Below are 13,656 nucleotides of genomic sequence, written 5' to 3' on the forward strand. Positions count from 1 at the left end.
AGAGCCAAGAGACAGAATAGATAAGAGACACAGACCCATAAGGAATCCAGATTTTGAATTATGGACTTTTAAATAACCATGCTTTACCATGTTCAAGAAAATGAAGAATAAGAATTAGTAAATAAACCATTAAAAAAAATCTGAATGGTAATTCTTGAACTAAAAAATACAATAATTGTGGCACACCTGGCTAGCTCAGTCAGTAGAGCATGCAACTCTTGATCTCAGGATTGTGAGTTTGAGCCCCACATTGGGGTGGAGAGATTACTTAAAATCTTTTTTAAAAATACAATAACTGGATGGGGTGCCTAGGTGGCAGAGATGGTTAAGCGTCCAACTCTTGATTTCAGCTTGGGTTGTGATCTCAGGGTCATAAGATCAAGCCCTGTGTTGGGCTCCACACTCAGTGTGGAGTCTGCTTGAGGTTCTCTCTCCCTCTCCCCCTCCTGCTTCTGCCCTCTCTCTCTCTCTCTCTCAAATAAATAAATCTGTAAAAAAAAAGTAAAATAATTGGAAAAGGCTATATACTGTATGATTCCAACTATATAACACCTGGAAAAGGCAAAACTATGAAGACAGTAAAAAGATCAGTGGTTGCTGGAAACTGGGTGGGAAGAAGGGATAAACAGGGAAAACACAGATAATTTTTAGAGCAGTGAGAATACTCTGTGTGATACCATAATGATGGTTATATATCATTAGACATCTGTCCAAACCCATAGAATATACAATACCAAGTGAACACTAAGGTAAACTATAAACTTTGGGTGATGATGATATGTCAGTGTAGGTTCATCAATTGTAACCAAATGTACCAAAAGCAGGGAATGTTGGTAATGATAATAAAAATAAAAATAACTGTTGCCTTTGCATTTTGGCAGCACAGGATACATAGGAAATCTCTACCTTCCTCTCAATTTTGCTGTCAACCTAAAACTACTCTAAAGTCTTTAAAAAACAAACCAAAAAGTCATATTTAAGCTATATAAGATTTTCACCATAAACTACAGAAGTAAAGAAAGCAAAGTTAATTAAAATCTTCTTTGCTGCTGGAAATAAAAAAGAAAAATGAAGATGCACTATGGGAAGCAAGACTAAGAGAAGTATGAGAAACACTAGTAAACAAATCTTAAGGTTTTTCAAACTTGCTTTCAACATTCATGGTTTCCCCAGCTTGCAATTTCTTTTTTTCTCTCCTTTGTATTTAAAACAGATTAAAAGTGTCATGGTAAGATACAAAAAACACAAAAACAAAAATAAGACAATAACTGGAATTAAGAAAGTACATGGGTTTAACAGCAAATTACACAAAATGAAAAGAGAATTAATGCACTGCAAAATAGGTCAGAAAAAATATCTAGAAGAAAGCATATAAGATGAAATGATGAAAAATACAGAAAGTACATAAGAGAGGATACCATGAAAAGGTCTAAAGTTTGTGTAACTGGAATCTCAGGAGTAAAGACAGTGAAACAGAAGCAAATCTAAAAAGCTAAAAGTTGAGAACTTTCAAAAACTGATAAAAGATATCAAATTACTGGTTCAAGAAGCACTAAGAACATGAAGGGGTTTAAATATAAAGAAAAACACACCTAGGTACATTATAGTAAAACTACCAAATACCAAAGACCAAGGAGAAATATCCAAAAAGTAGCCAGAGATAAGGGCAGATTATTTTTCAAAGGTGTAGGAATGACTGGTAGCTGACTTCTCAACAGAAACTGTGGAAACCAGAAGAAAATGGAAGAGTGTCTTCAAAGCACTAAAAGACAGTAACTGCCAACCTAGAACTTATACCAGAAAAAACTACCCTTCAAAAATGAAGGTGAAAATTCCAATAATGTCAATGGGTAGTTAATAGTTTTCAATTAACTGATTTTCATAATTATACTATTTTTATAGAAGATGCTAACATTAGTGGAAGTTGGGTGAAAGACATATAGAGACTATGTGTTTTTGTTGTTGTTGTTGTTTTTGTTAAGTAGGCTCCACGCCCAGCCACTGGGCTCCAACTCACAGCCCCAAAATCAAGGCCTGAGCTGGGATCAAGAGTCAGACGCTTAACCGACTGAGCCACCCAGGCACCCCTATGCTAATTTTACACCTTTTCTGTAAGTCTAAAATTATTACAAGAGAAAAAAAGGTAAAATACAGTTTCAGAATGAAAGCTAATGTCAGAAAGGAAGCTCCACAAAAGTTGGGATTTCTTATCTGTTTTGTCACTGATGTATATCCCCTAGTGTCTAGAACACTGACTAACACGAAGGTATTCAGTAAATATTTGTCGAATGCACAAACAGCAGTAGTAGTAGCTACCACTTATCCAACACTTAGTGTATCTTAGGTAGACTATCAAGCACTTTACATTCATTATCCTTCCAACAATCATGTAACATGGAATTTCACATTTTATATGTGAGTCTCCCTATTTTATAGATGAGACTAAGCAACCTGGCTAAGATCACATACAGTAAGTGGCAGCCTTCAAACAAAGCCTCCAAAGTCTGTGTGGTTAACCACTATGCTACGGTACTTTAGTGTCACATAAAAATATTTATTTCTCATTCGCTTATTCAAATTCTATTCACCTTTCCAGGTTGTATTAGTCAGTGTTCTCCAGAAAAAGAGAACCAGTGGTAAAAATGTATATACAGTTGACCCTTGAACAACAGAGGTATGAACTGCACAAGTCCACTTATACACAGATTTTTTACAGTACAGTCCTATAAATGTATGTTCTCTTCTTTATGATTTTCTTAAAACATTTTCTTTTCTCGGGCTTACTTTATTGTGAGAATATAATAATATAACATACAAAATACATGTTAATCAACTGTTTATGTTATCAACTGTTTAAGCTTCTGGTCAACCGTAGACCATTAGCAGTTAAATTTTTGGAGGAGTCAAGAGCTATACATGGATTTTTGACTGTGTTGGGGATAAATGTCCCTAACCATGTGTTGTTCAAGGTAAACTGTATATACAAGAAGAGATTTAGCTTATGTGATTATGGAATTGGCTCATGTGATTATGGAGCCCAAGAAATCCAATGATCTGCCATTTGCAATCTGGAGAACCAGAAGAGTTGGTAGTGTAATTCAATCCAAGTCTGTAATCCCAAGAGCCAGGGCAGTCAGTGGTGTAAGTCCAAGTCTGAGTCCAAAGGCCCAAGAATCAGAGTGCCAATGATGTAAGTTCTACCCCAAATTCAAAGGCACTGATATCTGAGGGTGGGAGATAATGGATGTCCCAGCTAAAGCCAAAAGACAAAAACAAACAAACAAAAAAACCCCAAAAAGCCACATTCACTCTTCTTCTACCTTTTGGTTCTAGTCAGGTCCTCAAGGAATTGGATGATGCCTACCTACATTAGTGAGGGTGGATCTTCTTTAAAGTCTACCAATTCAAATACTAATCTCTTCTGAAAGCACCCTCACAGACGTACTCAGAAGGAATGTTTTACCAGCTATCCGGGAAAACCCTCACCTGGTCAAGATTACACATAAAATTAACCATCACATAAGTCAAGACACACTCCTCTATGTTGCCTTATTTAACTTCTCTAGTACCCATTATTTCTCCTTATTCTCAGATCTCAGAGTACAACTTAATGCCATTATATAAGGTCTTGAACTATTAACAATTAACAATTATTCTGTTAATCAATAAGCATTATCTCCTCAACCAAATTACATCCCCTTATAGGCAAGATGACCATATCTTACAGCCACATTTGAAACTCTGTAACGATACTTGGTATGTTGGTAAAGAGATAAGGAAAATATGTAGTTGGAAAAACCATGCAAAGAACAATATTTGGGGATGCTTTAGAGAGCAGGCTTGTATGGTTTAAGATTCTAAACATCAAATTTGACTCAGAAAAAAGCTACCTTAAAAAGGTAAGGGTTTTTTTTTAAGATTTTATTTATTTATTCGAAAGAAGGGGTAAGGGGGAAGAGGAAGAGAGAGAGAGAGAGAGAGAGAATCCCAAGCAGACTCCACACTGAGCATGGAGCCAAATGTGGGGCTCGATCCCAGGACCCTGAAATCACGACCTGAGCTGAAATCCGGAGTCTGATGCTTAAGTGACTGAGCCACCCAGGTGCCCCAAAAGGTGGTTTTTACATCAAATTTTCTATAATACCTCTTTTTCCTTATGTCAAGTTAGTAGGTGTTCAGGGCATTTTGGACATAGCGGTACAATTCTCTTGGCTAACCCCCCTTGAGAGGGCATATATATTGCATAGACGGTGAAGTTTGAGAGTGTGCAGATGAACAGTTATCCCCACATATGTAAACTGCAGCTTGTGTGATGTAAATATACTCTCCCTGCCTGGAACTGCCTGTGTAACATGGTCTCTTCGGGCTCTGTGGTTTCTCAGTACATTCCAACTGTTGGGAGGCTGGAGCTTGGCTCAGCAAGCACAGATAAACAGCTTCCTGCAGCAGGCTGCCAGGGTGAGGAGCAATGACCTCAGCAGAGAATGTCTGCTTTTCATTACCCTGAGCACATCGCTGCACTGCTAGAGCTAAGAGGAGGGACAACACAAGTTGGATAGACTTGACTAGCTCAGGTCTCCCACTACACCTTGAAGTTTTTAATCTTGGCAGCCAGAGAAAAGAGGGTATAGCCAGGAAGTGAGGAAATGGCTTATCGGTGGGAAAAGGAAAGACAAAAAAGCTTTCTTAGGCTATTCTCGGAATGAACTAAATGATGAGTCAAGTGGCTAATGCTAAATGGCTAATAGTCCTGCAGGAAATCATCAAATGTCTTTAATCTCCCAAAAAAGTACATAAAATGCAGGGTAAGCAAAAAGTGTTACAGAAAACGAGAGAGACTAAAAAGTCCTCAAAATCTTCAGCTCTAATACCATATAAAGAGAAAGAAGAGTAAGACTATCACTTTCTAGGAGATCCACAAAGTAGGAGAGAAGCAAAAATCCCAGAGAACTGGAGCTAAAGGGGAATGAGAATGAATTCTACATAGCCAGCCATTTTATACATCATTTTACCTCATCTGTACAACAACCCTGTGAGATAGGTATTATCACCCCTAGCAATGATCTTGACCTGGAAAATATAACACAAGGACATTAACAAAGACATTTGTTGTTGATGTTATTTAATGACAAAGGGATGAATTCCGGGCTGCTTCTATGGCCACCCGGAAATAGCATTACTGACTGTTGCAGCCCCAGAACTCAGCAACCCTGGGCCAGGGTGTCCTAAAATAAATTCACATGCTCATGACATTTTCTAGTAAGATAGTTTCCACTGTGCTGGTCAGAATTGCATCTGATAGTTGAAGAAAGGAATCACAGTTATGGCCTCAGACAGGAAATTGGTTGGACATGACCCCTCTTGAGGGATCCTGAGAAACAATTTGTTTTGTGGGGAAGTCATTGACTGGAAAGATGCACCTGCCATGGGGCTGGAAGCTAAGAGACAGACAAACATCTTAGCAAATCATAATAACAGAGAGAAGCTTCATTTGACTTTCATTTCACTTTTCTCGGGGAAGAAGAATCTTTGTGTGGCTGCCAAAATCCTAACTGTCCCCCCTCCTTCTCCTCTCTCCCCTCCACCCGTCTCCCAGTTCATTACAGACCTTCTGGTTAAAGGTGCCAGAATGTGTCATTCTTTCCTGCTCTTGTGCCAGGCCTGTGCAGCCAGCACCACAGATCTTCTAAGAGTTCTGCGCATATTATGGAAGAAATTAAAAACACTGATAAATTTAAACTGTTCTGTTGTTGATGAAGTAAAGTTTCTTAACTTCTGATGAGCTAATTCACATTACTAATAGCACTACTGTTCTGTAAATTCAGATTTGTGTGTCTACCTGATTGCCAGAGGGGTACTCAGAGAATTATCAGAGCGGGAGAATGAGAAGAAATATCAGTGCTTGGATGGGACCAAATAAAGATTCTTTATATTATTTATCGATTAACATAAATTAAGTAATTTCTCTAAGGGGAAATATTTTCGTGTAGAAAATTACACCTAAATTTTATACTAGCTAGCTGTAAAAGCTGCTCCCATGAAAAGAGAAATAATATCACTGGTTCTTGAGAATACTTCAGCCAAGGATGGAGTTCCTTCATTTCCTCTTATTGAACGGTTTCACAACAGCTAAATTTCTCTTAACTTGTAGAAGGGATGGGAGGGGAGTGAGGACCCTCCTGACAGGGAGAATCTGGGCCCAATTATTACTTCCACAACCTTTGACTCTGACTTCTAAATGAGTCAGGGGACCAGTGGGCTGTGAAATGGCTTCCTCAGTTACCAGGTCAGGTGCTGCTGGATGGTTTCCTGTAATCAAAACATGAAGGGACTGAAGAAGAGAGATGGATTCTAAGCAAGTAAGCAACTTCTTCTAACCTTGATGAACCTGGATTTTTAAGTTTCAAAATAGATTTTTGGTGACTCTCAATCACCACTATGTCTCCCTGCAGTACTTTTGCTCTGGATATTCCTAGTCACATAGAAAAGAACCAGAATCCTCTACAGATTTTTACAAATGACAGAAGTGACTGGGCCAATAACAGTGAGGACAGGATTGCTCTAGTTGAAGGCAAAATCTATTCCTGGCAATTATCTGAGTCTGTGAGAATCCAGATGCTGACAATGAGAAATGGGTAATTTTCTGTTATAATGTGTCAACTCCAGCTAAGAACTGAACTATGGAAAAAAGATGGGGGGCGGGGCGGGGAGAAGCAATACCCTTTTGAAGAAGTCTATAATAGGATTAGTCACCATTACTTCACCATAGCACATTTTGGCTCGATTTAACAACAATAAGTAGGGAAAACACGGAGCAGAAATGGCCCAGAGAAGTCTCAAGGCGATCCCTCATTCAAAGCTATGAGCCTGGAAATCAGTGAAGCCCTGGTTTGTTCTGATGTGTTTCTTGTTGCTCCAAAACTGCTCCTCTGTTACCATGGGCACGAGAAGAACCCAAAACAACATTACTTAAATGCTGGATGATGGATAATCCTAAAAAAATCTGCCAACTTTAGAACTGAAAGTTTACACCCTGATTGTTCTAGATTACTTAGGAGAGAAGTAGGTCATCTTTCACAGGGTTTAGAGCACCTGTTTAAAAACAGAAGAAATAGTACATATTTTATAATGATGGTTTGTTTTCTTTAGAGTTATACTTTAAGTGATTTAGGAATATGCACCATTGGAACTTCCTTTTCATCTCCAGGAGTGAATTAATGAAGTTCACATTTTATGGCTATATTCTAATCAAAACAATTAAAAAAAAAAGGATTTGATGCTGGTATCTTTTACTATAAGAGTATATTAAAAAGGTATGTAAATTCCCAACTGAATTCTGATGATTAATATATATATCAAGATATAATAATGCTTTTTCTAAAAACTAAGATTTCAATCTTCATATTAATATTATATATAACACAGGTAATTTTTATGTCTATTTTATTACTTTCACTTATTGCATCTGAGCAATGCATAGGGAAACCAATTACTTGTAAGGTGGCTTTCCCTGATCACTGCCTGTTAAGGTTTTTCCATTCTGGGTAGCAGCAAATAAAATCAATCATATTATTGGGGCACCTGGGTGGCTCAGTCGTTAAGCGTCTGCCTTCGGCTCCGGTCATGGTCCCAAGGTCCTGGGATCGAGTCCCGCATCGGGCTCCCTGCTCACAGGAAGCCTGCTTCTCCCTCTCCCACTCCCCCTGCTTGTGTTCCCTCTCTCGCTGTGTCTCTCTCTGTCAAATAAATGAATAAAATCTTTAAAAAAAGAAAAATCAATCATATCATCTTTTTTGGACACAGAAAGCTTAGGTAACAAAGGTGGACAAAAAGGTGAGTCACCTGAACAGAGATAACTTATTGGCCCTTTAATGGGATGAGTCAATCATCCCATGGGATAAACCCTCAAATGCCATCTCCAAGAGGCCTCCCTGACTATCCTGTGTATCAAGTTACCCTAGTTATTTCCTTGTTATTTATCTTGTTATGGTCATCAGCTGTGTAACCTTGGTAATACTCTTTTTGTGTGCCTGAATCTCCTAATGCATAAAATGAAGAGAATATTAAAACCTCACCTCATGGTATTGTGAGAATTAAAGATTTTTTTTTTTTTACTTATTCATTTTTTTAGAGAGAAAGAGAAAAAGAGCACGTGCACATAAGGGGGTTAGTGGCAGAGGGAAAGGGAGAGAGAGAATCTCAAGAAGGCTCCATGCCCAGTGCAGAGCTCGACGTGGGACTTGATCTCACCACCTTGAGATAATGACCTGAGCTGAAATCAAGAGTCAGACACTTAACCGACTGCGCCACCCAGGTGCCCCAGTATTGTGAGAATTAAATGAGAGAATACATGTTATGTGCTTAGAACAGTGCCTAGCACACAGCAAGTATTTATTAACTATTAGCTATTGTCGTCATCATCAGTTTACTTGTTTATTGACTATCTCCCACACTAAACCCTTACATCCATGAGAATAATTACTTTATTTGTCTTGTTCACTACTCTATCTCCACTGCCTATTACACATAGGCACATAGTAAGTGCTCAAAAATAACTGCTGAATGAATTCATGAGTGAATGCTGTCTTATATTCTCACATATCCTTGAAATAAACCTCTATCAATGAAGGTATCTGTGTACTTGCAACCAAAACAGACATCACGAAAGTATCCCCAAGAAGTTAAAACCATCATTTAAAAAAACAAAAACAAGACACTTGATCATAAGAAAGAGCCCTCCTGGGCCCACCAACCAAGACCACAGAGTATCATTCATTTCTATATTAGTATGGGGAAGTCAAGCTCCCTGATGCCACAGTGTTGTAACTATCAATTTAGCCTGTGAAGAATGGTTCCCGATCCTGATAGGACTTCTCAGATTTCAGCCTGTTTTTCTCTCATCATTATTTTCCAATGTCTTAAAAAACCACATTTCTCATTTTATCTTTACCACAAGAACCTGGTCACACTCTGCTGTGGTTTCTAAGTTATAACTACTCTAGCCTCATTTTCTTGGATATACTTCTTCAGAGGTCCTGACCCCATGCTGACACTTGGTCTATTCTTAGAGTGGCACCTCTAAATATTAATTCCTTTTACCTTCCAGTGGTTGAAAGACAACATTCAGAGGTAGAGGTTGCATACAACATAAAAGAAAATCCTCTGGGATTTAGTATCCTTCTTTCAAGAGTGTCCAGAGGAATATGATCTAAAGAGCTCACAGTCTTGCAGACATACACACACAGTACAGCTTAGCTACTCATGTTTTGCAGCTTACCCAGATTTACTGGAACAATCATGGATTTGTTGGAAAACACCAACAACCAGGGAGTGAGAGCACAGGTGAGGGGACAAGCAGACCCAGAGAAGAAAATCAGCAGGAAAGCCTTCCTTCCAAAAACAATTTCAAAAATTGCCCAAGATTATAGAGTGAGGACTTTTAAGAATAAGGAACTCTTCTTCCTAGGGCAGTGTCATTATGCTGCTATGAATCAATACAAAACTGAAGCCTGATAAGGAAGGATTTTCACTAGATAAATAAAATTCATAATCAAGGAAAATCAGGAGCTTCTACCACTCAGGTCTCTTTGTCTACCAAATACTACTTTCAATTTCATCATACATCCATAGCTTTCAAGTCTTTTTTGTTTTGTTTGTTTTAAGATTTTGGAGCTTTGATGCTAGTTCATTTCTCAGAATAACTTGCCTTGGGCCAATATGCTTTCTGAAAAGGGTCAGGTATGTGCCACTCATAAACATTATGTAATTTTTAGTTTCCCGAGGACAAGAAACAGCTCACTTGGCAACTAGATTTCTATCAGCACTATGGAAAATCTTAAGATTTTTTTTCAACAGTGTATTGGTGGATAAAAGTTACAGTTGATAGCATTCAGTAGCATTTTGAAACAGTTATAAGATTTACTATTGGCTCTATAGAGTTCAGTATCAGTTATTTAGACCAGTTGGGTTCACTTTTGGAGTATTACATACATGGTATACAGCTTCTTATATGGCAGAATATAGAGCTTACTCAAAGAGAATCAATAAAAAAGAAAGAGAAGGCAAGAGAAAGTCCTTTTTACTAACAAGAACAAGAGTAAAGAGTGTGCAATAACTTAAAATATAGATACAGCTGTATATTCAACAAACATTCACTTAACATCTATTATGTGCTAACTATCGTGCCAGGCACTAAGAACACAAAGATGAAGAGCCTGTCCTCAAGGAGCCAGTGTGATAGGAAAGACTAATAAAGGATTTGGAGGGTGGGGGAGGTAGAGTAAAACGAAAAAACCAGGAAGAAGCATTGCCCCCAGAAGAATCATATTTCACTTGGCAAGGAGCCTCAAGAGTGCTGGTACAGATTAAATGGCCTAGAAACTTGACCCCTAGGCTTGTCAGTTCTGTAAGAGCAAGCAAGACTATTCAATCTCAGTCTTTATTCCCTGCCCACCTCATTTGCTTCAGCCCACACCATGAGAACAAGATTCCTTCCCTGATCCTCCTTTAGAGGACTGAAAAAAGGGATAGGCTCTGCTCCTAGAGAGCCTGTTTTTCCCAGGGACTCGAAATTCCAATCCATAAGAAATCTAGACTTCATTTGCAAGATCCATAGCTTGGCAAAAGAAGCTAGACAGAGTCAAGAATCCCCCTAACAGCAACCCAAGTTTAGGCCATTAGAACAGTTGTCTGATCTTTAAGGAAGCAGTGGAGCACAGAAAGGAAAAAATATGTTTTCAAGGAGGATAGACTTGAGCTCATGATTCCCCTTAGATAGAAGCCTGTTAGGGTGCCCGGGTGACTCAGTCAGTTAAGCTTCTGCCTTCGTTCGGCTCATGTCATAATCCCAGGGTCCTGGGATTGAGACCCATGTCGGCACTCATGGCTCAGGGGGGAGTCTGTTCCCCTCCCCGCAACCCCACTCGTGCTCACTCGCTCTCTCATTCTCTGTCTCTCTCTCCCAAATAAATAAATAAAAGCTTAAAAAAAAAACATACACACACAAGCCTGTTAGAGGCTATTCTTCCTTAAAATGTTCCCAATAAACCATAAAAAAAAGGAAGGAGAATCCAAATGATTATACAAATGTGTGATGGCATTTTGGAAATAAAAATAACATTGTGTATTTCTTTAGCACACCCTTTCATGAAGACCAAGGAGTTCAAAACGGATGCTCTTTCAGCCTAAGAACAGTTCTGTGACATTAAAAAAGCAGTAATCATTTTGACTTTTACACACTGCAAGCATGCTTTACAAAGAAACACAACATGAAAGCTATTCTGCCTCTACATATACTCTAAAATCCTCAGCTGATTGACACAGCATCCTTTAGATGTAGAAAGAAAACTGCAGAAGCAAATCATCCTACACATTTCCACAAGAAAAGCCAGCTATGAAAAACACAGGCCAAGGAACACGGATGACAGGCAATCACAGTAAGTATTCTGAATAATGGAGAAAGTTAAAAATTATAGGAGGGACCTAAAGAAACCGATCTAACAGATGAAACAATTCGTTCTTGAGCTACTATAGTCATGACCACTCATAAGACTTATCACTGGATGGGGCGCCTGGGTGGCTCAGTCGTTAAGCGTCTGCCTTCAGCTTAGGTCGTGATCCCAGGGTCCTAGGATCGAGCCCCACATCAGGCTCCCTCTCCCACTCCTCCTGCTTGTGTTCCTTCTCTCACTCTGTCTCTCTCTGTCAAATAATAAAATCTTTAAAAAAAAAAAGACTTATCACTGGGCAAAACTAGCTGCACCAAAAGCATGTTCCAAAACGTGTCTGGGCAGCCCTCAACCAACCTACCAAAACTCAGCATTCACTGCCACTACATCATCAGCAATACCCTGCTCTATTCTTCATATACCTTGCCTGCTTCCAAGTGCCTCCTCTGAGCTCGCCCTATTGGCCAAACAGGTACTTACTATTCGGTGAAGAACCTGGCCACGCCGTATTGGCTAATATCTTCCTTATTCTCTAGCAGCTGGCACACTGCATCCTCCATGTATGTGAGGACATGTCGCTGGGCTAAAAAAAAAAAAAAAAAAAAAAAAAACAAGACAGAAAGAGAAAGAGACAGAGAAAATTAAAGTCTTCCCAGTCCCAGTAGGAAGCCATGAAAATCAACGAAGATGTTGCTTCTGCCCTAGGAAGTGGACTAGAATAGGCAACACAAACTTGCTGGCCCTAACTGAGCTATGGTCTCAAAGGGCAGAATGGGAGACAATGTAGAACATGACCTATTGCCATCTGATTGGCTATTATTATTAATATCAACGCTTCACTCTTCATTTCAGTGATGAGGGTGACGTTAATGAGGGTGAGGAGCTTCAGCACCATTTAGCACCATTTAGCTACACCTGGGAATTCTTTTCTTTCTATCTCCTTCCACCCTCTTCCACTTCTGCATGTCTCAGAAACTTAACCCAGGGAGTAGTGATGCCATGCCTGAAGTGTGGATGATCTGCTTGCAAAGAAAACTCAATTCCTTAACAAAAAAAGTCGTGGAAAAGTTTAAGGAAATTTAATGAAAATGTCAGTAATGGTGCTATAAATTATTAGCCTTAGGACCATGAAATCTGTGTGGCTCGAGTTACCAGAAATCACATTTTCTGCATTTGTTGTGATGGGAAAATGTGTGAATTAATCATGGGCTTGTAATAAAGGGTGTATTAGAATTAGACAGACCTTGGTTTGAATCATGGCTCTGTCTTTGGTAGCTTAATCCTGGATAGTTATTTAATCTCCACCTGTTTTCTTCTTTATCATGTGTGGAAAGAAACATAATTTAGCTCTTTCTCAAAATACAGTCAATCAACTTCTTGATCTGAATCACCAGAGATACCCTGTTAAAATACAGATTTGTAATCTGACACCATCTCAGACTTGGTGACCTTAAATTTCTACCTAGAGCCCAATAATTCTAAAAAAAAAAAAAGGTTTTTTTTTTAGAAACTTTAAAATATAACATTGTATGCCATGTTTCAGATGTACAACACGGTGCTTTGACAATTCTACGTATTACTCAATGCTCACCACAGTAAGTGTAGTCACCATTTGTCACCATGCAATGTTACTGCAATATTATTGACTATATTCCCTATGCTGTACTTTTCATGGAGCCCAGTAATTTTTAACAAGTATCCTTCATGCTTCTTATGTACCTGGAAGTTTAAGAATCACTGGTTTAGGGTGCCTGGGTGGCTCATATGGTTAAGCATCTGCCTTTGGTTCGGGTCATAATCCCAGGGTCCTGGGATCAAGTCCCACATTGGGCTCCTTGCTCAGCGGGGAATCTGCTTCTCCCTCTCCCTCTGCCTCTCCCCCTGCTTGTTCTCTCTCTGTCTCTCTTGCAAATGAATAAATAAAATCTTTTAAAAAAATCACTGGTTTAGACCTTGGGCTTTGGAGTTCAGAGAGACCATAGTTCCATTCTCAGCGCTACCAATTCCTAGCTGTGTGACTTTGAGCAAATGACTCTCCAAGCCTATTTCCTCACTGTAAAATGTGGATAATGATACTATCACTATTCATGATTATAATATTAGTAGTTCCTACATCATAGGGTTATGAGAGTTGAATCAGATAATGCATGTAAAATACTACAGTCCCTGGTTTGCTTGATAATATAAATTCTTAAGAGCCTATCTCAAA

At 38.9% G+C, this 13,656-nt stretch overlaps 1 protein-coding gene across 1 annotated transcript in view; it reads right to left on the reverse strand.

The window, feature by feature from the left end:
• Positions 1–13,656, reverse strand: part of CSTPP1 (centriolar satellite-associated tubulin polyglutamylase complex regulator 1) — a 187,082-nt gene that overhangs the window by 128,787 nt on the left and 44,639 nt on the right. The window contains exon 2 of the mRNA XM_028111075.2: positions 11,928–12,030. Coding sequence (XP_027966876.1) covers positions 11,928–12,030 — 103 coding nt within the window. The remainder of the gene's footprint in view (positions 1–11,927; positions 12,031–13,656) is intronic.

Source organism: Eumetopias jubatus, unplaced genomic scaffold (assembly GCF_037043125.1).
Source record: "Eumetopias jubatus isolate StellerSeaLion01/CBP00866 unplaced genomic scaffold, mEumJub1_p1.0 scaffold_13, whole genome shotgun sequence".
NCBI classification, from domain to species: domain Eukaryota; kingdom Metazoa; phylum Chordata; class Mammalia; order Carnivora; family Otariidae; genus Eumetopias; species Eumetopias jubatus.